Source organism: Agelaius phoeniceus, chromosome 5, assembly GCF_051311805.1.
Source record: "Agelaius phoeniceus isolate bAgePho1 chromosome 5, bAgePho1.hap1, whole genome shotgun sequence".
NCBI lineage: Eukaryota > Metazoa > Chordata > Aves > Passeriformes > Icteridae > Agelaius > Agelaius phoeniceus.
In genome coordinates, this window is record NC_135269.1 from 27,669,509 (window position 1) to 27,696,678 (window position 27,170).

At 35.7% G+C, this 27,170-nt stretch overlaps 1 protein-coding gene across 9 annotated transcripts in view; it reads left to right on the forward strand.

The window, feature by feature from the left end:
• The window catches only part of ANKS1B (ankyrin repeat and sterile alpha motif domain containing 1B), a 408,217-nt gene that overhangs the window by 200,698 nt on the left and 180,349 nt on the right, over window positions 1-27,170 (forward strand). For all 9 annotated transcript variants that reach the window (XM_077178718.1, XM_077178715.1, XM_077178724.1 and 6 more), the window contains one exon: window positions 17,950-18,056. In XM_077178718.1, coding sequence (XP_077034833.1) covers window positions 17,950-18,056 — 107 coding nt within the window. The remainder of the gene's footprint in view (window positions 1-17,949; window positions 18,057-27,170) is intronic.

The window sequence follows — 27,170 nt, forward strand, 5'->3', positions numbered from 1 at the left end:
AAAATTCCTGGTAATACTGAAGAGTAAACGTAGCTTCCTATGGAATCCTTCATTTTAGTGTTTGATTAATCCTGTACTTTATATTATGCTTCAGTATTATAGTTATTAGTATTATAGTTCAGTATGAACTGCTAATAAAACCAAAAATATGTAAAATTCAAGCACAAATACTAGATCAGTCATAAAGAGCTTTTTGTACTACATAGTATCTCATTCTTAGTGGAAAATATTTGAGAGGAAATATCTTGTACGCTCATAATTAAATAGCTTTATTTAAAATTAAACAGTGATGAATCTTGTGATGAAATTCTTGAATAGACTTGCCAGAACTTTGGCCTATATTTTCCTAATGGTAGTATCTGGAAAGACTTCTCTTGGATCTCCAGGGAAATCTCCTAAGAAGCAATTAGAGGACCAGTAAAAGGAGAGATTCAAAACTGAGTACGCTCATGAGGATTTCATCCACAGCATGCATTCAGGAACAAAAAAATTAAAGCAGAGCTTTCCGTTTGGTAACAGAACAGGTACTGGAGGAGCAAACTTAAAACTACAGAGAGGAAGATGACTGTTGATGTCCTCTGACAAATTAAAAGCAGGAGTGCTGACCAGGAAACAAGTAGGAACAACTCTTGATAACTGAAAAAAGCCCCAAACACTAGCCCAAGGAATAAAAAATCCCTGTTACCCAGAGGAAATGAAAGGTGCTGCTGGCTACTGGTCTTCTACTCAAGGTGATGTGGAAACATCTACAACACCTGGCACTTAAATTATGGCTTATGTGTTTCTTCAGAGAGTCACATTTTTCCAAATCACAAAGGATTCCACCAATAATTAGCATAGGATAAAGAATAATAATGCTAAGAATAATAATGCTAAAAATTATTCTGCTAAGAATTATCCTAGCAAATCAAATGCTCTTATCAGGCTCTATGGCAGTGAATAAAGAAGTTGAAGATTCAAGATAATGTCCAAGTTTAGCATCAGTCAGATACACCGTAAATGTAACTCTTCTCTCTCCTGAGAGAAATTTAAAATGAGAACCATTTGGCAAGAACAAAAATCATTATCTTAAATGAGGCAACTTGAACATAGGTCTTGTCCCTGGGACGATTTAAAACAAGATTAAAGAAGTGACTAGAGAAAGTCATGGGTCAGTTTGCAAGGTATCTTAGCTGTTTGCGTGCTAGTGGTAGAATAACAAGGAACAGAGAAGAAATAACTGAAGAGTTAATGAGGAAAACAAGAATTAATTGAATATTACAACAAAATTTACATTGTAGGTACTTTATCATATATATCACAATAGTAGTACAGTCATATAGAAGCAGGGAAGAAGAGAGGAACTTTTGGCTTGTATTTCAAAACCAGTTGCTTTGAGATCTCAAAAATAGGATTAGATAGAGCTTTTAAATATCTGTTGGTGTCCAGGGAAGCAGTGAAGAATATAGTTCTTGAGTTCTTGAGTTTTTTCCAAAGACATTGGACATTATAGAAATGGAGGTTTTTATTTGCCATTTTTGTGTAAGAAATTACAATGACTGCCCAGGGGAAAAAAAGCTGAAAAAGGTAGATATCAACAAATTCAGAAATTTAATTTTAAGAAATATAGAGGGCACAGGTTTAAGACAAATCTGTGGGGGCTTCAATAGAAATCTACAAAAGACCATAATGCAATCTTCACCAATGTGAAGAAAAGAAAGTGTAAAAGACCAGCTGAGCTAAATTTTCATCTCTTCTTCCACCTTAGGCAAAATGAGGAAAATTTCTCTTAACTAAACATGGTGGAATAGCACCATGTACCATGTGTGTAGAGACGTGTCAAAAGTGCCAAAGCACTCATTGAGAAGCAACTAGCAAGATTTAATATAACATAATTATATTAGTGCATTAATAGATAGAAGAACAAAGAGATGTTCAGTACCTTAGAGAGCTCCTGGAGGAAAGGAAAGGGTGCATGGAGTAGGAGCAGAGAAGGGAAAAGCACACCATGATTTTTTTATTACATGAGTTTTCTGTAGAGGTTGTCGGTAAATATATGACATCCACAGTTAATCCTAGAGCTAAAACCTCAATTGTAGATAAGGAAAGAACAGACTATATAGATTAGGTTTCTTAACTGTCTGCAAAACTTAGGCCTATTAGTGGCTTTCTGTGAGATTTCATGAGGGATGTATCAGGTACCAGAAGACTAAATAAGAATAACATAGATCTTATCTTTAAAAGAGGAAAGAAAGAAGAATGTGGGGAATTATTTTCAATTAATAAACAAGTCAATGAACAGATATACTTCTTTAAGTAGCTAGAAGAAATAAGTAATAAACAATATGGATTTGCCAAGAGCAAACCTATTAAAGCCATCTAATTCCCTTCTGGGAGTGGATAGGAAATATTAGGTAAGGGAAAATAGTAGATGTCCAGTATTTGGACTTCACTTAAGGTTTTGATGCTGTCTCATTTGTCTTTCTTGCAGATTAATTAAGAAAGCATGAGCTTGATGAAAGTAATGGTAGGTCAGATAGATTAATCTTATTCTTAATGTCTAAATTCAGACTTCTGGAGTGTGGACTGCATTGAGCACATGTGAGCCATTAATGCTGAATTAGATAAGCAGGCATTTTTTTGTTATTGGTCATCATGTCTAAATGTCTGAAGCATGCAAAAGGGCATTGGTGTCTTAGAGGAGCTCCTCAGATGTAGCTGACTAAAACTACCTAAAGTGAATCTCCCTCTGTTCTGCAGGACAAGATTATAAAGGTGGTATAGTGAAGCATCCAAACAGATTATTATTATTATTATTATTATTATTAGGAGGATTATAACTTTGGTTACATCCAGTAGCATCTGTAAGACTTTTGAATAGTTGCTAGAATGAGAAAGAATAACAGTTGGGATATAACTGACCTTGGTTTGAGTCAGAATGTAATAGATCACTGGTTTATACCCCTTTGAGTCTATTTCATAATGATTCTGTGACTACTGTGATAACACGATTTAGAAGGAGCCTATCTACAAAGTAAAGTAAAAAGAAGACACACTAAAATTTCATATTTTCTTTGCCTAATTATAAACAACTTTTTTCCAACAGTAAGTCTTTCAAGACATACACAGCAGTAAACCTGTGTTAGTTGTAGCTTGGTAGCTGTTTTGTAGGTGTCTCAGGTAGCTGTGTGCAGATGTGACTCAGGGTTTACTTATATTTGCAAATCACTTGGAAGGGAATAATAAAAAATAATCTACTTCAAAAAAAACCAAACTAAAATAGGTAATGGATATCATATCATCATCATGATTAAAGCTAGCATTGTGTCAAATCAGAGAAGTTAAAATAATGAGTAAGAAAATAATTGTTGAAAGTCATTCCACATCAAAATAGTCAACAATCATTTTAGTTTTTTAAAAGAGTCACTTGTGTAAAATATGTTCTAGCACATGGAGGGTGATTTACAGTTTTATAATTCTACTGATCATAAATTCTGTTTTGGATGCTGTCCATAAATGCATTAAACAGTTGCTGTGTGTATACAAGTCAGGATATTTTTGGTCAGCTGAGAATGTACCTACCCTTGAGTGCTCTCGTTGTTCCACCTAGAGGCAGAAAGGGTAGAGTTTACTGAATTACCTTAATTTTCTTGATCTAAAATTTTATTTTGAAACATACTGTCATACTTTTTTGTTACAGCTGAAATAAACAATTCTTATTGCATTTAGGAAGATTGTATTTTACAGGGTTTCGTGTTGCCCTTTTGTAAGAGCAGTGCCTATTCCTGTGCTTGGAGATAATCCTAGCACCACTAGCAGCATCTCTGCCTTAATATCAATATCAAGGCTACAAACCTTGCTCAATGACACAATCTGAGTGCTTGCCTTTCAAAGATTAATGTTGCATTTTACTGGAAGGGGTATATGAAACAGAATCACACCACATGAGAAAAAAAAAAGACTTTCAAGGAAACTAGCAAATCTTGTGGAATATTTACTTTAGCAGTATGTATCCCCATGTGTACAGCTTCAGAGAGATTCATGAGTTGGCTCTTTTAGGGCTGCTTTGAAACCAGAAGGACTCTGCAACACTGAAGGCTATGCCTGTGTTGACTGCATTAGCTGTATCTCATTTGAAAGCAGGACTCCACTACATTGTGCTGTATTCTGAATAAACCTACAATTCCACTTTATGTCAAGTTTTTTGTACAAAGACGTTATTGCTTCTCAATGTGCCCGCTGTATGTTTGGGGTTCAATGTCATGTATCCAAACTTAATGCCAAGGACTGACAGTAGGTCACAGAGCTCTGAATTAGAGTACATTTTGTAGTGTTCTTTCTCAAATCTTCCATCTCAGGATAAAAGTTGTAGACAGTCATCATATGAAAGTTATTTTCTTTGTTTATTTACCTTCTCTACTGATACAAACAAGGCTGTTATTGATGATTTCTTTGCAGTATAGGGAAAATTTTAAGAAATTTTACTTTTCAGATTTGTGAGGGAAATTACTTTGAGCACAAAGGTTGGGAAAATAAAATAGACATGACTTCACCAGCTTAGGAAAAGATGGAATCAAAGCTGACTGAGAAGAGTAAGGGTTCATGTTGCACCCTGTACAGCTGTAAGACAGTTGAAATTGGGCAAAACCCTTGACTGCCTGAAGCTACATGCTTTGGTTTCCTGTCTTCCCCCTGTTCCACTGCCACTGCTCAGACATGAAGCCTTCATCATCCCTACAGTGGTTCTGCCTATAAAAGCTAATATATTAACTGAAAAGTCAAGTTTTCTTTTAACAAATGAAGCCTTGTTAGGCTGGTCCTTTTCTGTTTGCTGCCATATGGTTGCAGTTTTGGCAAAGTGGTTTTCCTCCAAAGCTGTTAATATCCTCCCTCCTCCAAGAGCTGAAAACACATAAAATATAAGTACTTAAGGCAGAATTTTAATTGGATATGTGTAGGCACGTTGGCATAAGGCAGATTTCACAGTGGTACATTATAGACTTAAAAGTATATTTTTTTTTGTAATTAAATTCCTGTTTTGCAGCATTTACCTTGTCCTTTTTAAATCTCCATTTGGTTAAAATAAGATATTTAATAAAGTGGACTTAATTAATAGATTTTAATAAAATGAGCCATGAAACTTCTCTCTAAGAGGGACACCTCTTAAGTTTACAGTTTTGAGCACATAACTATAATTTTGCCATAGCCAACCACAACAACCAGACAGTACAATAAGTTCTCTCCCAACTTCCCTTTGAAGCTGATATGCTGTGCTAAAAGACCAAAATACCTGTAATCTCATAGCTGGCATAAAAGACAGAAGGAACCTGCCTCTGTAGCTGATGAGACGAGGCAGCTCCAGCAGCTGGTGTCTGCTGCCCGTGCTGTTTGATGCTTCCTCAGTAGGAAATACACATGCAGTCTGAAATTACTAAGCTGCAAGTCTTTGAACTCTTTAGCAACAATTATAGGACTGCAGTTCAGGAAAGAGAGCCACACATTTGTGTTTGGGTCTGCCCTTCCTTGTATCCTGTCAACTACTGGAATGTGGAATTTTATTTGCAATGGCAGAACAGCTGGGGGGAATTTGCATAAACAAAGTTAATATGCAATGTTACAGAAGGCAGAAATGACTTTTCTTTTAGGTAAGATGGTTTTCAGTCAGTCCCACTCTTGTATGGAGCTCAGAACCCAGGAGCAAGGAGGTGTGCATGTGTGTGTGGCCAAGTTGCTTGTCCATGGTCACTTCTGTGTGTTGTGGTAGGCTGACTGTGGCATTCTTAGTGTATCTGTTGGATTCTTTTTGATTAGGACAAGCAAAATTTTTTTCCATAGGCCTTCAGGAATCAGCCTTTGCTGTGGTATGGCCCTTTGGATCCAAAATTTTCTTCAGCGGCACTCATTGTTTTTTCTCAGATATTTTAGGCCATCCTTTTGGAATAACAAAAAGATGAATATCACATGCAATGTGCTGTAGTGTTGTTGCTGTAGTGCAGGGTCTTCTGCTGATAAATTGTCTGAGCTGCTGTTTTATCAGAGCACACTCCTCCTCTTGACAGGAACATATTCCCTAGTGTTTTACCACTGCCAGCAGTGTCCTTGATTATCAGTACAGACCATGCCTTTAACTCTTTGAGGCATGTGTTTTCTGTGTTTTCTGGTGTTTTCACATATGCATTTCTGCCCCTGCATTATTCATACCAATCTTTCTATTTCTGTTAATAATATCTTCATTTCAAATTATTTGAATGGCAATTTAAATCTATGCAATTATCTAGATTATAAAATAGTGGAGAACAGAAGGCATATAGCTATAAAATATCAGGAAGAAATATTTTTAGCATTTATTTACTGAGGACATGATAGTCTGAATGTATTGCATGTCTCTGAACTTACCTAAAGATCATACAAATTCTACAGAAGTTATCACATATATTTGGGGTAATTTTTTTTTTACTTCTACGTCATAAAAACCTAAACAAGAGATAAAAATGTATCTGTTTTAATGATGTATTTAGTCCCAAAACAAACCTTACAGAAACTGGGCGAACTGCAAGATAATTGTAGAGTTTTTAGCTATGTTTTATAACAAATGCAATGGGAGTTGGATGCAAAAGCTGCAGGCATTTATTTTATTTTCTTATACTCAAGTATTCCTATTATATTAGCAATTTTTCCCTGTGGTGTCTTTAAATGTAATATTCAGCTCTATATTCTTCATAAACCTTTTCTTTTGAAACAGCCTACTACAACAGAAGACTCAGGCTAAGCAGAAAATAGAGTAAAAATGTAAGTCATTGGACCATATTTATCAAAGTAGTCTTTAACTCTGATACATTTTCTTTTTACATTTCCACTCTCTCTAGGAGTGCCAATCAACATTTACCTTTTATCTCTGCTCATGCTTTTTGTGTTCAGCATTAGGCTTCTTTTTCCAAAACTGTTGGAAAGCAATTGGGTCTTTATATTCACAGACTTGGATAAATTATTTCTGTCATATGTCTTCTAGAAGGAATAGAGAATATTGATAGCAAACAAAGAATCTTAAGAAAATGGAACTATAATGTCATAAATATTGACATCCATCAGAGAGTAAATGTATAGCTTAATTTTTGTCAATTTTGGTGTAGTCTACTACTGCCTGTCAGACCTGGTCTGCAACAGAACTGTTTGAACAGAGGAGTCTTCTACAAACTCTCTTTTAACTGGAGGATTGATATGTCATTTTGACTGACTTATATGCTGGGACTTTTCAGTGGTACACATCAGATTTAACATGCTGTTAAAACAGCATAGGAAATTAAGGCCCTATTTCAATACGAAATTTTCTCCTTTTTAAAAAATAAAAATTAAAACCATCAGCAGTCTAGTCTGCTGTACCATTATTTCTGAGATACCAAACTTTTTTTTTCCCCTTACAGAATGCCAACAATTTATTCTTCTTTGGGAAATTTTTCGGATCTAAAGGGTTTTTTTTTATTTTCTAGAAGTACTTATTCTCAGAAAGAGGAATGCATGCTGAATCCCTACCATGTCTTCTTTTATTTTGTTCTTAAACTAATAGCTAATCCATCCATTCTATTGTTAAATATGGTTAAAAAAGAAGTCTTTATGACCACACACATGAAACAGTTACGTACAGTTTGAATGCTACTCAAATCTATGGAAATTCAAATAGTGTGCTTACCACTGTTATTAAAGCCTTGTTTCAGTATTTTTAAAATATTCTCATATTTTAAAATATATATATAATTTCCTTCTAGAAGAAGTGAGAGATACTGAGTTATAAAGAAGATGTGTATGTTAATACGTCATGATATAGAGCTATATTATATACACTTCTACTATGTTTTTTGAGATAGAGTGCAGAATGGTACGAATATATAGAATACAAAACAGAAAAGCAGATTTTCAGTGACTTCCAAGGGCGTGAAGCTCAGAAATACTGACAAATAATAGTAAAATGGAGAGTTCAATATTATGGTGTTTTAGTATGTTTGGGGACAATGCTTAGAAAAACTGTCTGTTTCTCCACAGAAAATCAAAAGTAAGTGAATAAAAGTTATTCTCACTTTAAAAGTTTGGGTATACCTGCCTAGGGCCCTAATCTTACAAAATCACACTGATAAAAAAAATCATGTTAGATCTCAAATTAGTTTGTTGTGAAAGTTGCTTAAAAAATAGTATTGCTCACATAACCTCCTGGGTTTTAATGGTAGTAAATGGGTTCCTAACACTTAGGTGGATTTAAAAACATTTCTGAGGATGATGTTAATGCTGCACTCTGCTATTCCTGGTCAATTCTCTCATCTGTCAGACCAGTCCCTCAAGTCACTGAGATGTATAGAATGGATCTTTTCCCACTATGGGGTTGAATATATGTCTAAGCTTTGCCCATCTAGATAAGAGATAAAAGGATCAACCAAGGAAGATTATGGGATTCAGAACTTGAAAATAAAAAAAGGATTGAAACACTTTCGAAGTTATTTCCAGTAAAACTGAGGTCTTGCCTGTTTCTCCACTGAACCACAATGGTGTGGGGGAAGTTTCCACTTCCACTTTCCACCATTCCACTTTCCAAAAACAGTTTGGCTGGATTTCACAAAGTTAATGCCAGAGTGCTTGCTGGTGTGCCTAAAAAGTAGCAAGCCAACAATGCCCTTATTCTATAATGCTCTAATAATAATCTTACTGTAATTCCAGAGGTTAAGAGATATTTTTTTCAAGACATGATAAATTATGTGAAAAGAATTATCAGATTACTTGAAAGCTTTAGAAATCACACGTTTAGGTTCAGCTTTTTCCTTGATGTCTAATCTGAACCTTGCAACTATTTAGCCACTTACACACATGTATGTTAATATATTATTCAATTTGTTTGACTAAATTGAACAGTGTTTATTTCTAAAGCAGGATCAAATTCAATACCAGGTTGAAAAAACATATGCAGAATAGGAATCAGCACATCAATGGAATTAAAAATATCTGATGCAAAATGAGGCTTTTGCAGCCTGTGGCCAGAAAATACTTTAAAGGCAGCAGAATATTCCTGACTTCTAAAATCGGTTTTACAGATTTGGCTTTAATAATCAGTTTTTTATTTTCATGTGTGATTCCTAGTGGCAAATCTCTAAAACTTTGTTCAGTATCTCTGGTGGTGTTTTGTATGAAATGCTAGGAGTGTTGCTTTCAAAAATATGTTAGGGTTGGAGATGTTGTGGCAAGTGAGACTATGATGAAGTTTATCTTTCATAAATGATATAGAGATCTAAGTCTACTAAAACTGTATTAATAGTGGTTTCTTGAAAATTCAGCTGATTCACTCATTTTTCCTTCTAGTAGTCCTTGGATTTAAATAGATATGAATCTTTGGATTAATATTTCTAGTAATCACATTTTGAGTAATCACAAGAACATCACATGCTAGTTGAAAAATCTTTGGCTTATTATAGAATTTACAGTGCACCAAATTGTTTCTAGTTTTCATTCCACCTACAGAAAATGAAGTAATTCAGAATATTGAACTTATTAAAGGGAGTTCATTTACTTTCTAACCCAGACTGTTAACCTGAGTTCATGATTTTAATGCTAGGATCAGTATTTTCTTGTTTAATTTCCCTGTATTCAGGAAGGTACTGCATCAGAATGCCTTCACATCCTTCAAAAATTATTTGTGATATGCTACTCACCAGCCCTACAATGTAACTCATGATACCAGGAATTTTGCAAAACTGTTTTTCTACTTTTATCCATTACTTTCTTTTAGGTTACTGCATTGTTACAATTCTTAGAATGGCTGAGGTTGAATTATTGATTGATAATATGAATTTCCATTAAATGCTAAAATAGCGTTTAGTCTAAAGTTGTTCTGGAAACTACTTCTAAAGTGTATTTATTATTCGTTGACAATAAATACTTGCACTTCATGTGTGAGTTTAGATAAATATTTCTTACAAACTCTGCTGTTTGCTTTTCTATTTACAGAGTATGATGGCTTATCTCAGTTATTTTGTGCTACTTTTGTTTTCTGCTAGGCTATTTGAAGTGTTTCATAGAGCACTATTCTAAAGAATACATTATTTTGTCAGTACACAAATCCCCCTATTTGTGTATCAGTATGGCATTTATATAGAGCCCAGCCATTCTTCTCAAATTTATGCAAGAAGAAAATCCATGTACTTGAAAATTTTGAAACAAGTAGCAAGAAATGTGGCTAAACAGCTCTAAACCAGAATGTGAGGCTGCTTGTAGGTGTTGGGTTTGCTTATTAAACCACCTCTAGTTTTGGTCTACTTTGTAGTTTAGGAAGTAATCATTAACCTGCAATAATATTTATAAAATATTGGTGGAACTAGTCTGATCAGTGCATTTTCAGCTAACCTGTACCTGCAGGACCACTTGAGCTCAAGCTGAGATCCTTTAGCCTTGACAAATGAGCTAGGTAAGGAATCATTCCTGGAGTACATTTTGTGAAACTTGTCCGAAGAGTTGCATCTGTATCATTCCAATTTCTAAAACAAAAAGCCATGCAGGACTAAGTACAATTCCATTAGAGGTATTTGCAGTGTTGCAAACGTCAGCACAGATCCTTGAAACAAGACCCTAGGCTCCAGAGCTGGGAGAGTGAGAATAGAGCCGTTGGCATGAGGGAGCTCACAGACAGGATGAACTGGGTTTATATAAGCTCATCCATATGCAAACAGTCCAGTGAGTTGCCAGAGCTGTGCCAGCATGCCACCCACTCAAGTAACGTCTTTATTATTCATTGAAAGATGCTGCAGTTTTCTTGTGGTGCTGCAGAGCCTGTGTTAGCAGGGGATAAATATTACAGAAGGTGGTTATAGAGTTTGTGTGTAATAAGGCAAGTTCCTGTTGAGAACCTGACTTTTTGTCAGGAAACAGAGATGGATAGTTATTCCCAAAAAGCAAGGAGATGTCTGCCCCTGCTGGGCAGAGCCAGGTGCTGGTGGCACACTTCACTGACCACTGAAGTCAAGTTAGTATTACCTGAAATACCAAATCCAACCTAGTCTTAACTCGAAAGAAATCTTGGGGTAGTTTAATCTCAGTAAGTTATTTCATTTTTAAATGAACTTTTTTTTAACCTGTTTTGAAAGATTTGAAAGGGGAAGTAGGAGAAAAAGATTAGGAAAGGAAAAAGACTGATGTGAAACAAAACAATAAATTGTAGTAGCTGGAGGTGAAGGATGACAAAAGAGCAGATGACCATAATTTACAAGAACAAGAAGTGAGATAACCAGGGAGCATAGAAAATGAATTCTAAAATGAAGTTAGAAAGAATATAAAGGAGAGAAGGAAATTAATCTGATCATCTGTTCAAAGGAGAAGTTCACTCTGAAATCTGGTGCATGGGGGGCAAGGAAGCCTCTGAACCCAGCTAGGCAAAAGCAACCAGAAAAAAAAAGTGCCACACTGTCTCAGGCTGAATCTGATTTATAAAATAACCTCAGGAGAAATCTTTAATCTTCCATCATCTATAATTTCATGATTCAGAATTTCAAAAATATGTGTCAGTAAATGTTTCTCATTTCCACAGCTCTTCACAGCACCTTGCAGCAGTTACCAAATCTATGAAATCAAGGCTATGGTTTATTTAACAGCTGTATGTAACTTCTTGAGATATCTCTGTGCAGATATCTTTTTTTGAACAGTTTCTTCAAATAGTTCTCTGTTACCCAATTCTGTGTTACCTAGTTCTGCTTGTTTGCTAGTCCGGTGTTGCTTAGCACAGAGCTGTAAAAAGACTTGCTCAAATTTGAAATTACATAAATTTGGGTTTATGGTGCCAGGAATTATAGGATAAAGGGTTGAGCTTCCTTAGTATTTTTAGCAAGATTATGTAGTATACACTTTTTTATATATATGCACTCAGTGTACTATCTTTTAACAGTAGTCTAAAATTTTTACTGAATTAAGTAAAATATTTTGATTGGTCATGGTGTCATGTAAATTTTCAAGGGGATTTTTTTTTCCTTACTAGACGAAAGCAGTGAAAATGATTACTCATAGGTGGTGAGAGTAGTGTTACTATTATCCCATAAAACTTCCCAAGAAAAGGACAGAAATTGCTCTGAGACAATAACTCCTTTTTTCAGAAAATATTATTAACTTCCATTGAAGTCAGAATAAGGATGATTCTTTCTTAGACCATATTTCAACCACCAAACTGCCAGAAAAATACATAAAGGACAATTAAGCATAAGGACACTTTCTCTTTCAGAAAGACATTTAACTGCAAATTGCTGGAAACTGGGAAAATGCTAGGAAAGGATTGCTGGATGTCCATCTTATTCTTATGCTCTTCTGCAGTCATCTAATAGTAGCCACTGTGATTGAAGCTGATGAATGATGAAGCTAGATGAGCTAAATGAAGCTGTGTTCTGATCCAATGAAGTTGATCCTGTGGTCTTGCAGTAAAACATCCATCTGTTCTTAACTTGTGATTCAGTAGCTGCATCTTGTATTGTAAGCCAAGGATATACATCTGACTGAAGTTGTGCATGTTGCAATGCTATATAATATATATATTTGATTATCCCAATGTCTTTAGAAAAAAAAAGTCCCCAAAATCTATTAATTTAAAATAGAAAATCGAAATCTGGAAAGACTAACTGTATCTCAAGCACTCTTGCTGCATGGTAATATATGTTACCGAATACAATAGATAGATAGATAGATAGATAGATAGATAGATAATTTCTCTGCATTATGGTAATGACATTCTTGAATAGAAATGAGTCCTAGTCCAGTGGCTGTGCTCTAGAGAACAGGTATTTTAATTTTCCAATAAGATCTGCTCCTCATTGACTGAACAGCATGCATTCTGAAGGAGGCTAAATTAAAGTTGTCAAAGCAATCAACCGAACATGAAGAATATTCTAACTTTGAAGTGTCTGTGATAAACGTATGTTTCATGATACAGTGGAGTACTTTGACTGAGCTCTTCCTGGGTAAATAATACATCAACAGTCAGAAATGCAAACGTGTAGAAGGGCCAGTGTGTTTCACAAAGTACAGGTCACTGCTGACAAATCATCTGTCAAGTAAAATGAATTTTCCTTGTTGACTTTGAGGTTATAGTTATTAAAGATACAGCACTTACACAGTGGTAATGTAGAGTTATAATCAATATTGGTATAAAAATCAGAAAAGAGCTGTGAGGATTATTTTTCCTAGTCACTGAGGGTTTTTCCATTAGCTTGATTAGCTGTGATGTGAGAGCTATTTTTGTGAGTTCTGAGCCACACATAAGCAATGGAATGTAACCTTTAGATCATAGATACTAGATAGTGTTACTTAAATTCAAGCTGTCCCTGTTGATTTTGTTTTGTTTCTGTATATACCATGAAAAATGTCTCTAAAAGCACTTTCAGAGGAATATTCAGCATCACCAAATATTATCATCCACAGTGCCATCATCATCCAAAGAGCCAGGCTGCTGACAGAAGTTATAGATCTTATGCAAGGCATCCATTTTTTTCAGAGTTTTATGAAAAAGATCATTTAAAATCTCTAAACCTTTGGGGCTGCCTTATAGTATAACTGAAATGCATGAGATAAACCAGAATCCTGCATACCTTTCTTGAAACCTAGGATGCTTCTCGCATAATAAACTTTAATTGTAGTAATCTGCTGGATGTTTGGTGTAGTTTTTCTCATACACCATCCTGTTCCTAGCTATCCTTATCTCCTCTCAGGGATACATGCATTAGGTTAGTTTATTCACTAGAACACCCTGCCATGCTAACTGCTGTCACAATGTAGACAGGTAACTTTTGTATCTGCCTGAAGTCATAAATATAGAAATTATATTCTATTTAGCTTTATACAAAGCTGAAAGCTTTAATTAAAAAAAAAAAGTTTTCGGTACTTATTGTAGCATCAATTTCTTTTCCAGCTTTGCTAAACTTACCTTCCAGCTTACCTAAATGATTCATTTTTTCATATTCTCTACTCAGGAATTTTTTGGTCACTACTAGTCACTACTAAAATCCTCCACTTTTTGTTTCCTTAGCACCAGAAGTGTTTAAGTTTAGTAATGTTTAACAGGTATTTATATATCAAAAAACAATTGTTTAAAATATTCTGTTCATAATGATTCTCCTCAGTCAAAAAACCAAAGAAAAATCAAGAAAAATTCATATAGTTAACAGTAGAAAAAGTAAAATTGAGAGACTCTTAAATTACTTAGCATTTAGAGCAGATCTACCTTACAACAGGTTTGAAATCATGTGCCCTCTGATATTACAGATTCAGTCCATTCCAAACCCCACAATAAACATATTCTGAATCCCATTGGGAACAAGATGTCTTGTAGAAATTATCGTATAGCATACCAGATGGCATCTTTCTTGCAGACATCACTTCAGTGTGCTTCTTCTGTTGCCTTGGAGAAGAAAGAGCCAAGTACTGCTATCTCTATAAGAGGCTTAAGTGTCAGGAATGGATGCATCTTTTTTGATTGTGGTATCACAGAAGGATTATCATGGAATTTTTGTCATTTGAAATTGCAGGAAAGCACGGTAGTGTGCAAGTGTGTCGAGGTGAGACCATCTCATATAGCCTGCAGGGTGTTTTCAATGTCAGCACCAGCTTTGGGCATAGGCAAAGTGTAGGCACGGCCTGCAACAGCACACTGGTGGTGCTGGCACTGAGTCATAGACTTAAAAAAAATCAAGAGACAGCCTTTTAGTCTCAAAGCAGGAGCATCTGCTCCAGGTTCCCATTGCACTGGCAAGGAAAAACTGCCCAAGCAGCCCCCCCAAGGTAAAACACCTGAAGTGGCTAAAGATCTGGAGATCTTAAAGGGCTGCAAGTTCCCTAATCCAAACAGTCCTGGCTCTGTGCCTGCCTTTGCCTTGCTATAACCTTTGGTGGAAGCAGGAGGGAACAAAAGCCTTGTAGATAACAGGATACTTTAGCAATGAAACAATAGTCAGGGGTGAGGACTAGGCAGCAAGCTGACTGTTTCTCCTCGCTTTCTTTCCCCTTGCTGAGCAACCTTATGTTGTGTTGATGGGTTCAGCCTCGTAGTTATACTGGCAAAGGACAGAGTTGGAGAGAGTGCACAGTGGGACCAGCAGTGCTATAATCATCCAGGGCTGGAGCCATGGAGACAGTTAGACACAGTACCAACAGCTACATGAGGAAATGTGTCTGGGGAGCCACTCAGCAACTGAATTTTGCCTACACTGTTGCTAGGCATTGAGCCAAGCACTCATCACTGGCAGCATAGCTTCCATGCTGTTTATAGTAAGGTAAGGCAGAAGCAGTTCGACCATGAAACTAGTATATTGATTATTGTGTGCCTTTTTGTGGGCAGCAGATTTTTGGTGTTGGGGAACACAATGCAGAGACATTTGTGTCTCTGCATTTATAGGAAATACAGGAGCCAGTCATGCATAAACTGTTCAAAGGGATTATGCTTCGCAAGATCTCTGATATCAATTTTTCTGCTTACAGGGGAAAGGGAAAGACAGAATCAGAAATCCTTTTAAAAGAAGTTTATTAATTCTCAGTCAACTAAGAAAAAATCATAAAGGATAGAATTCTCATATTATTTAAGATACCTATGTTCTCAGTTTTCACTCTGAAGATCTTGCCCAGCCTTTTGAATTTGCCTACTCGGGAGATGTCCCCTATAAACTTACGATTTTATTCTTTTATCTCAGCTCAGCATAGCCTACCCTTCTTCATGCCTGGGCACTATCCTGAAGGGATTGTGATCTGTCTATATAGAAAAATATTCATTCATAGTAGAGAAAACTTTTCAAAAACAGGAATGATTTGCAGACCTGTGTGAACAAATGCATTTCTACCTCCATCAGACCTAGATTTCCTATCAGTTTGGCATACCTGCTTTCTCTGAGAAAAAATTAATCCTTCATTCATTTATTTGAAATACATTTAGCAATAAGAAAACTACTAAAAGTTTCTTTGGCTACTGCAGGTTTACCAGTGCCTGGTAAGTGTTCAGTATTCTTTTCAGACATAATGAACCTTTCACACTTTGTGTAGTAAATTTATCAAGTCAGTAAGAATACCTGGAATAACAGAGGATCTTATAAGAGACCTTAAGCAACTTTCCAACTTCATGAAAGATATTCTATGCTCAACTAAAATTATTCTACAAAATTATTATGACTTCAATTTGCATGAGATGTTTCAAAAATCCAGGCAGCAATATCAAAGTGAAAGGTCATCCAACTTTTAGTCCAAGGACTAGTCAGATTAGAGTTGAAACTCTTAAAATATTGTTAATTCTATATATTTAGAATCTGTTCTGTGAATGCTCAGAGACCTGTGTAGCACTGGAAGAGTCATTGTATTACAATGTATTGGTCAGACTGTAGGTTTGGTCTTCTATGAAACAATTATCTGCCATAGTATTATCAGTTCCATATTATCCCCTTGACAAACATCTATAATTTCCTCATGCCTGGAATTACATTCCTCCTTTGAGATGGTCATTGCTTGAGATGCGCAATGGATAAGAAAAACAAAAAAGTAATTAATTTGCTCAATAAATGAAGCACTGCTGACAGGATTCCTTCTGGAATTGTACCCTGAATATACCTATTTACTACCTTTTTTTGCTAAGTCCTTTCATATGGTTATGAAAAACAGAAGTTTAGTAAACATTCCTTTCAGAACAAAGGAATAAAATATTTCCATCTCGAGAGAAACTGTCTCAAAGATGAAATGTAGATATAAAATACATCATGAGATATTTGGTTTCTTATGCAGAAAATGAATTTTCCGCTCATTTAAAATTCATAATCTTTTTTTTCCAGTTATAGTTGATAAAATTTAAATCCTCTCTAGAAATCATGCAAATCTTATGTCTACTTGCTATCATTCACATTTTTGTAAGAAAGGATATAAACTTACAATTTTATTCTTTTAATTATTCATTTGAAATGGTGACCTTTTCAGTTTGAATTATTATATGTCAGCATAAAGATTTTCTTGTGTCTTAAATTTTACAGTTGAAGAAATCATGCAGATAATCTAATTACTTTGACTAAAATTGTTGTGCCTTTTATGTCTTTTGCTGTACTACACGAGAGAGAAGCTGTGAAATATATTCATTATTGATTCATTAAAGGGTTTTGTTATTATATAAGCAGAGATGCAGACCACTACCTATCTTACATTAAAAGGGAAAAGGGGAAGGCATAGTAAACCATGCCATGGGCTATGCTTTAAGTACTGTGTTTCTTAATGTCTTGTGAAATGTAAAAATCTACAACAAATAGATATGTAAAGCGTAGCTGGTATGAAGATTCTATTCAGATTTAAGTGCTCTAGGTTGCTTTTGAATCTTGCTATTTTCTGCATTTGTTTTGACTGCTCTCATCATTCAAGATTGACGCTTGGATGGGTGTGTAGGAGGAAGCAGCAGCAGCAGGCTTACAGCTTGCAGACAAAAAAAAAATCTGCCTTATCTGATGGCTATTATTGAAAATGCGAGGTGTAGCCTAGGCTGGGTAATGAAGGGGAGCGAGCGAGGGGGAGCAAGAAGCATGGAGCTGCATACTGATGAGTGTAGGAGTACTTGATAAAAAGAATTCTTGCTGCTGGCAGTGCATTGCTCATTGTGGAGTATTCCAACAATCACATATAACGGAGAGCAGCTTAGCTGACAGCTTGATATGCTTTTTTTTTTTTTCCTCTACTGTATGACGTACTGGTCTGTAGTAAAGATTAATAACCAAGAAATGTAGAGCTGCGATCAGACCTTACATTATATACTGCCCTGAAAACTATGTTTTACTTCTGACTTTTCTGTTTGCTGAAAACATTAATCTGTCAAGCTGGCGGGCTCGTTTGATACCAACTTTTCCAGGAACACGATGTGGCAATGCCACCTCTCAGCCCAGGACTACCGCTATTATCCAGTGGATGGTTATTCGTTGCTTAAACGCCTCCCTCTTCACCCTCCTACAGGACCCCGATGCCCTGTCCAGACAGTGGGACAATGGTTGGAAAATATTGGGCTACCTCAGTATGAAAACCACTTGCTGGCTAATGGATTTGACAATGTGCAATTCATGGTAAGAAATCTTCCGTGCCTAGCTGTGTATATACACTGTAGCTGCCGTTTTTGTCTGTCTCGTATGTGCTCGTAAAACCTTGGAGCTATTCTGCATTGCACTAAGATCTGTTCAGTGTTTCACTCTCCTATCTGTAGCTGAATTAATATATAAACTGCCTTTTTATAAACTTCCAGACTGTACACATTACAGAAGAGTCTAGCCTGAAATTTGGTAAAATAAAAACTGAGTATTAATGTTCTTTCTCTCCCTCATCAATCCTCTGATTGAAGAAAAAGGCACAGTTGTTTTAATCCATTGCAGAATTTTCATAGTATGAAAAAGCTGCAAACACCCCTTTCTGCAGTGCATCACATTGTTACTTTTATTTCATCATTAACTTGTAATGATAATTAAAGAACATGCAATGCCATTCTTGCCTTGAGATGTATTTTCATAACAGAAAATTATTTAATGAAATGCACTCTCTCTGCAAGTAATTCTGGATGTCTTGGTTAAATATTTTTGCATCTTAGATAATCAGGCTGTGGGATTCACTTGTTGAAACTTATGCCCTGAGAGAAAAAGTAATGCATTCTTACTAATTGTTCCATTTTAATGTTTTAACTCTAGGCATTTATCAGGAATGTTTGAAAGAAATGAAATTTTAGTTAGGTCAGGATTTACCATATCACCATGTGGTGTAAAGTAACAGACCTGTCATGCACAAACTTTCCATTGTAATGAATATTGACAGTAAAGAGAGAAGCTTACTTGTAAAGCTGTTATATAATCACTTCTCTACCTGCTTCAGTATTCCTCCTACTTGAGCCTCTTCCAAAAATCCCGACTGCATTTCTTAAAAAGTATCAGGTCTTTTAAAAATATTTTAAAATGCCTTTAAAATATATTTTAAGTATCCATGTATATCTTGGAACAATTCTAACTTTTCATAACTTCTATCTGCCATATAAGAAACAGAAGTGAAAGGGCATGAATATTTTATCTGTAAAATCATCACATGAGTTGTGTCCTTCCTCTTTACATTATTTTGCCAACATTATTATATGCCTTTGGACTACTGATCAAAAAATTAGGAGACATATCTCTGCCATTTCCACATTACAATAGAGTAGACATTTCTTCCTGGTTTTTATGGCTACCATGTGATCATTTGCTTAGATCAATAAAAATCATTGTCATCTGTACCTTTAAATATTCTTTAAAACAAAGCTATGCTGTCTGCCCAGCAATATAGGGAAGAAAAAAAAAGTGTATCATGCTGCAGTTTCCCAAAATGTAACTACATATTCTTATATATGTTGTAGCATTAGTTACATAAGTAGGTGATCATTTAAAGAGGCTACAAAAGGAAACTGTTCACAAGAGGCTGTAGGTGGCATGACAAATGCAGAGGGGTGCACCTACCATAGGTAAATTATGAGCACCAGAGAAGTCAAATAACTGCCCTGGAGGGCTTTTCAGTCATATTCTGGCTCTGGAGGGGCCGGAACCATGGTCTCGGGGAATTTATGTGACTTTCCTGCATCTCTTATTACTGTACTTATATAAACATACAAATTACATACAAGATTTTGTTATGCAATGTGCAAGTCAAACTTCCAACGTATCAGGCAGATTAAGTTTTGCTTGCATGCTTCTCTGTTAGCCAGTGTTTTCTGGTAATTTTAAGCCTTTTCTGATATATTACAGATGAAATACATAATTACTCTTAATATTAGCTGAGCTAGCATGCTTGGAATGGAAGATTAGACTCATAAATCCAGTAACAATAAAAGAGCTGTGACACTGTATTGTAATTAAAAAAATGTATAATTTCAATAGTTTATAATTTCCAATTTATTGATTTCACCATTCATCATGCTTTTGCATATTTCAGTTTTTATCTGTGCCAGAAATCGAATATTTTCTATATTTTATTGGAAAAAACCCAATAATTTCTTTTTATATCACTCCTTTGAATACATCAGCATTATGTAAGAAAAGCCTTTCTTGAAAAATTTAAACGAGTATTTTAAAAACTCTTTTTCATCCCAGCCAAAATATTAAAGGGAAAATTAAACTTAGAAAGTATATAGGAAAATGAGACACCTACTATGCTAAGAGAAAAATTCAGATTATTCCAAACTTAGTAAATTGTATTCTTTCTTAATATGACAGAACAGCTTTACCTTTATTACAGCGGTATAGTTTTATATGTTAAACTAGAGTTCGAGATCTTATTAATGTAAATGTTTCAGATAGATTAGCTGCTTTACATTGAAGAAGTCTTAATAGTTCAATGCAGTAAAAATCAGTTAAGACATATTTCTTATTCATTCTGTACTATATTCCTGCTTTTGTTTTTTCTGGAAGCACAGTCTGACCTGCATTTATTCATTCTGTTGCCTAAGCAACAACCATCACACTCCTATTAAGTATGATTTAGTAGTACAGGTTTTACTAGCTGTTCAGAATAGAAAAGGGAATATCACAATGTTATAATTAATGTCCATGGAATAACGTACATCTGAGAACAAATATATCCCGTATATACTATTCTCAACAGCAAAATTCTATTAATTAAATTAGCATTTTAATAAAAAGGTGATTTTCTGATAAAAAGATTTCATGGTTAATAATTCATTAGATCATGGAAATTAACTCCTTGTGTTTAGTCTCCCTTGGGCATTAGGAAAGTTACTCACTAGACTGTGGTTAGAATTACAAATATTTGTTTATCTTTCCTGAAGTATGTGAACTTCATATGAAGAACCAGCTGGATTCCTATTAACTTTACAGTATAAATATTTTTCAGTACTTCATCAATATATGTTTTAAAAATGCATTGAAACATAGTATTTAGAAAATTTGTGTTTTTTCATTAAATACTTTAATTCTACTTACAGCATGTTTGCGCACATAGCAAGTGCAGCTCCTACCCACTGTTAGGGTCATGCAGGAATGACACTTCCATAGATTTTAGTAGGCCCCAGGCAGATTCAGTCCCAAGTCTTGGTTCACATGTGCTTGAATATGTGTATGGATATGCAATCAGCTTTAACTTTGATAATTTGTTGTGTAATAGGCTGCAGTGTCCTTCAGATGTAGAAATTTGTAGTGACTTTGTGCAGATACTCTGTATTTGAAGATGCAGATGATACTGAAGTTTCTTAACGTGAAGGCCACTTCACAAGTAAACCAATTCCAAAGCGAAGAAAACAATTAAACCAGTCATAAATCAGAGTATATGAATTAGATGTAAAATTAGATGTAAACAAAACTTATGCATCTTTTTGATGCATAGGTGCAATGGATATCCCTGGGACAAGTTATAATTTTATGCAGACTTGCAGGCCTACATCACTTAGTATGCTGAGAAAAAAAAAAAGTTGACTTGCAGAGAAACAGATGTAAATATATAAATGTGCAGGGTCACTAAAAGCTCTCATGCAGTTTTCTACAACTGTGAAACTTCATCAAACACTCCATTCTGCATTCAGAGATAAAAGCAGTTCAATCAAATAATTTTTTGCCCAGTGGGGACTAGTTCTGATTAAGGGCTGTATATAAGGACTATCTATTTGTAGGTTGTCCTAATAATTTAAAATATTCTGAAGTTTTATCACTTATTATTGCAGTTTGATGAAAAAAAAGTCTCTTAAAAATTATGATAAAACACACTATGACAGAAACAGGGACCAGCATTCAAAGTGAGTTAACAGAAAATATGAAGCATTTTATTATATCTTTGGCATTCTAAAATATTGTTCACTATCAACAGTTAATATTTGCATTACACTCTAGGCTTTCATAGCTGCTTTGAAAAGACATGCGTCTCTACCGCTCCAAGTACTTATGTGGCTTGCATTGCCTAATGGTCTAAATATTGCATAAATGGTTTGGGGGTTTTTTTTTAAATTCTCTCTTTTCCACTGTTGGGAAACTGAGACATAGAGTCACTGCGGGGTGGGATTTAAAGCTCTTATGCATTTGATACAAAAGGCACTAATTCTCAAAATGCCTGCTGACATAATGCTTAACAGATCAAGTCAGTTGCTTAAATGTGGGTGTCTAGTACCATTGAAATACCATAGGGAACCCAGGAGATTTAGGCAAGGTTGACAGATATTGCTGAGGACCAGAGACAACCAGGCCCTTCATGATTATCAAGTTCAGGTGGGATATCACCAAACCCCTCAGACAGCTGTAGAGTCCTGATGCTTTGACAGCTGAAATGGATCTTAAATTACACACAGTTTGTGACATGCCTAGAAATTGAACATAGATGTCTTGAGTTTTCACTTATTTGCATATGCATTTCTTTACCTTCTAATTATTTTCTGTATTTGTATTCATCCATTGGACTTACCTGCAAAAGTATTTACAAGGTTTCTCACTGCTAGACATGGTCTACCTTCTCAATTCCCCTTAGCTGAGTGCTTTGGATGTAGTTTTGAGTTAAGTTTTGGCTTTTCTTTCTCCCTTCCTCTCTGTCTCTTTCTTTCTTTGCTTCTTTTCTTTCATTTTTTCACTAGTTCTGGAGGTTGTTTAGCTGAAGTTTATCTGAAGACTCTCTTCTCTGAGGCATCATTCCTGGGAATTGCTCCTCTGGAATACACAGTAGTTCTTCTTGCCTTTCATCTCTTTTGAGGATCTTAAACTCTATCAAGTACAAAGGACAGAAGCAATTTTATTTCCTTAGAGTGAAATGCACCTAAAAGAAAATCTCTATGTACATTAGCTCCAAGTCCTGTATTTGTGGAGACCACCAGATCTTTTCATCAAAAATATCCAGGGCAGAGATTGATTATTTAGGCATTAGATGAAAGCCAAAAAAGAGTCCATCAGTCTGCCAACACCTTTCTTAAGTTGACCATGTTGATGAAAAAGAGGCCAATTTTAGACAATGGTTCTAGTCTTTAGTGACCTTGGTGACTTGCAGAAGCCAACTCCTAACAAGCCAACCCCTGCAGCATCCAGGCTGTCAGCTCTCCAGGCCTGTAATGGCTACTGCTGGGACTCATTGGGATACTTGTGCATCATCTGGACTCTAAGAAGATTAAGAGGACATTCTCTGTGCGTATTTTACCCAGAAATTAAGAACTCTTTAAGGCAACCTTAAAACTGGCTGTTGATAAGTTGGTGATATACAGCAAGCCATACTTTTAGCTGTGTACCACTGATGCTGGAATAAACTGTGGTTTACTACACATGTAATAAAATCTTAGAATATATTCCTGGAACCACAAGTTTTGGTCCCCTTATCAAGGCCTCACTGTCATACCCAGGACTTTCTTTTAGTTTCATGGCAGACCTACAGAACTTAACATTAAAAATGTGGAGCTCCTCTCAGTATCAGTGTAGCATTGTTGGTTTTTTTTGCATGAGTAAAGTGACTCTGTCATTCTGATGTCTTCTGAGTCTTCCTCTCCTTCACCCCAGTAACCTCTGAACCTGTAGGTCCACCTTTCCCCTTAGCTCAGAGTGAATGAGGCAGATTTAAAGTTCAGATATAGACAATTACGTGTCCATTTACACATCAGTAGATGTTTAGAACTCAGTTCAGTTGCCCTCACATTGGAATTGAGATGTCTGGGACATCTGTGTAGGCTTGGACTTTACTAGCAATACCTGTCTGGAGTTTCAATCAGATTCCAGGTGATGTACATTTGCAGCACCTCAGATGACTCTAAATTCATTTCTGTGGGTGACTAAGTGAAGCACCTAATCAGACATTAAAGCCAATGGAGCACAGAATGCAATTTAGCTGGGTGGCTGAATAACTATTAGGGTAGTTATTTGAGGATAAATTAAAGTAGAGTCATCTGATCAGCTGAACCACTGTCTAAGCTCTATTGATGATGCTTTTGTACTTGATCTCCTTAAGCTATAATGTAGACACAAAATTTATGATGGTTCAGTTTGGGCTAGAATCCATACAGAGTTCACTGAAAACAAAACACAAATTATTTTTATTAGAGCTTTTTCTCCTCCCTCAGAACATCTAGCCCTGAGGCTTCAAGATCTTTTTCATCCTAGTAGGAATTCTTACTATAGAAACTGCAAATTAGAGCTCAGGTGGGTGCCAGAGTTGAAGATTGTGCCTGTCATCTTGCAACAGCAGTGAGTGTAACAAATAATCCTGTTCCACATGCTTCTGTTAATGCTTCTGTCATGGTATTCCTCAAGCCAAGCTAGTCAAGAGACAGAAGGGCTTATTAATGTACTATCCAGTATTGCATGTGTAAATAATAGCTTGCACTGTCATTCTCTCTTGAGGTCTCTGGCAAGTTGGCATCATCCTGTGTGAGTGCATGCAGCTATGGAAGAGAGGTAGTGCTCATTTCCCAGTGGGAAGGGAGTTTAAAGGAATCTGCTTCATGTTTTTATATCTATATATGTAATGTGTGTGTGTAAAAAACACAGCACTGCAAGCTGGAAAGTGATCCTGCACTAGATAAAGGACTTTATGAAAGTTTTGGCAATAATGATTGCTCAACAGGGAGACAAAGTTTTTGGGTATTTCACTTGAATGGTTAATTCATAAGGAACACACCTCCAAACAGACTGTTGGCTTCATTAAGACATCCTGGGTATGGTGGATCCCTTGAGAGTCAGAGGGAGTATGTTTTCATCTAAACCTGTCTAAGCAATTGTATCTTGAAGGTATAATCAGGAATGGGTCCATCTGCCTGTATGCTACATTCTGCTAGGTTAATCCTTAGGTGAGGGTTTCTGTAGTTGCTCTGGAATATTGGGAATATATGGAATATTTGGCCATCTTCAATTAAATGTTGTTCCACGCAAGGTTGTACATACCAGGCAGAGAGACAGGACTTTGGGCTGCAGTTCTGGTCAACAATCCAGGTGCCAGTATCTTAAGTGGAATGTCTTTGCACTCAACCTCTGCCATTCAGGTTAGTGACACTTGGTGTGGATTTGCTATTTTGCTAAGTTCAGTCTTAGAAGAAAGAGCTTGTCCAAGGTACACAGCAGTGTACTGGGCTCAGTCATACCCTCCCTAGCAGCAAAGGGCCAAATCCAGATATTGAAAGCCATCACATGTACAGTCACCATTAACAGTTACACCATTTCATGGTATATATCTGTGAATACGACACACGAGGACTGGAATTAGTCCCATCTGTTCTAACAATATGTTAAATGTTAATGTTAAACAGTGTGTTTAAGCTAAAAGCCTGCCTAGTGCACAGGGTGGCCTCATTTTGATGTACAAACACTGATGAGCTGTATTTTGAGACTACATATGTGAGGAATTGGCTATGGGCCCTAAATGAGATTTTATGATAAACTAGTCACAAGTATTTAATTGAAAACTAGTTTGATAAAGTGGATGAAAACTCTAATAACCAGAATGAAGCATGATGTTTTAGTAACTCATAAAATAACAGGTGTAATGCTAGTAAAGTGTTCTTGCTATGTATTTATGTATGGGCAAAACCTTCCAGCTGATTATGTTGACCAAAAGGGACAATGGTAAATCTTCAAGAATTAGAAATGTTTGTGTATAGAGTGATGTGTATGATGATGTTATTGATAACTGATGAAAGTTATGGAAAACTTGACAGGATGTAAACATTCTTTAAAGTAACAGAAAATTTAAAGTTTGAGAAGACAAAAAAATCTAAGAGTTTTTATGCCTTAGGGAAGAAAGCTGAAGATTCACAGGACAATCCGTTTTTAGTTCTATTTACAGTTTTAAAACAAATGTCCTGTATGTAATAAGAAGTTACAGCTTATTCATGGTTATTCCATAGGGGAATACTTTTTAATAAAATTAAATTAAAAAAAAAAAAAAAAAAAACAGGATGAAAGAAATTCTCAAAGCAACATAGTATATGGTTGTGTGTATTACTGGATTAGAAAAACATTGTCCAACAAGAAGCAATTAAATGGAATCTGGAACAGTAGATAAATTTCAAACAATGACAGACTTCCCTGACTAAGTTAAAGGACAGAGCAGTACAGAGGGGCTTGATTATAGATAATGGCATGGTGGGACTCTGAAGGAGTTTTCAGGGAAAGATTAATGGCTACAAAGAGATAGCTGGAAATAAGCATGTTTCTTGGGTATGTTATCCTTTTTGAAGGAAGACTGGATGAGGTGAGAAAAGCTTGGGGAGTTACATGAACAAGTATTAATGCTGATCAAAAAATAGAAACAATATAAGATAAAGAAAGAATGCATTGTGAAAGAGCAGATAAATAATCAAAATACAAAAAAGAAAAAAGAAATAAGAGAGAAAATGCAGTGTCACCAACTGTGTGAGTAGAATGCCTTCAGAGAAATTTTTTATCAATATGATAAAGCAAAAAGGTCTACTTAAAAAGCTCCAACCACTGCTGGAATTAGATAAAATTCATTTTAGTTTTGCATTAAGAACAAAATATAATTGATCAAGTACAGTGTTAATGAAAACCACTAAGAAATTGGAGGAATAGAAGGAGTGAGAATAATCATATTGCAAACAGACAAAAGAGTACTTGGTTAACTAGAATATCTGAATCATCTAGGTTAGGTGATATTTGATGAAGAGTTCTAAGAAACTGAAGAGAAAGTACCAAATCATTTACCAATCATTTCTGAGAACTTCTGGAGAATGAATAAATTATTAGAGGACAACTAAAATATAGATGTAGTACTAATATGTGTGTCAGATCACAGGATTTGTCCTCAGGATAGATTTCCAACCTCCTGGGCTGTTTGTCTTCAACCATTCACCATACAACCTTTGCCTAAATCAAGGGGGAAATGTATGGTGGCATTACTGTCAACAGAAAATTGCTGTCATTAGCACTGACTCTGGTGAAGGGAAAATGGGGAAGTATATGGAATGCTGCAATGGGATGTAATGGGAAGAGAATAAAGCTAAATGAAGTAACTCAGCAGTTGGAAGCTGAACTATTTAAAGGGAACCAGTAAAGAAACAGATGTACTGTACAACACATTGTGCCCTGCATCATTTTGATGAGAAATTATTTTCTGTCAGAAGCCACTAAAATTTCGACAAGGGAGACAAGCTTAATTTTGCTAGTAAAATTACAGCTACCTTTTAAAAGCTACCTCTTAGACTGATGTACCAGAATTGCCATGCAAGCAAACCATTCCTG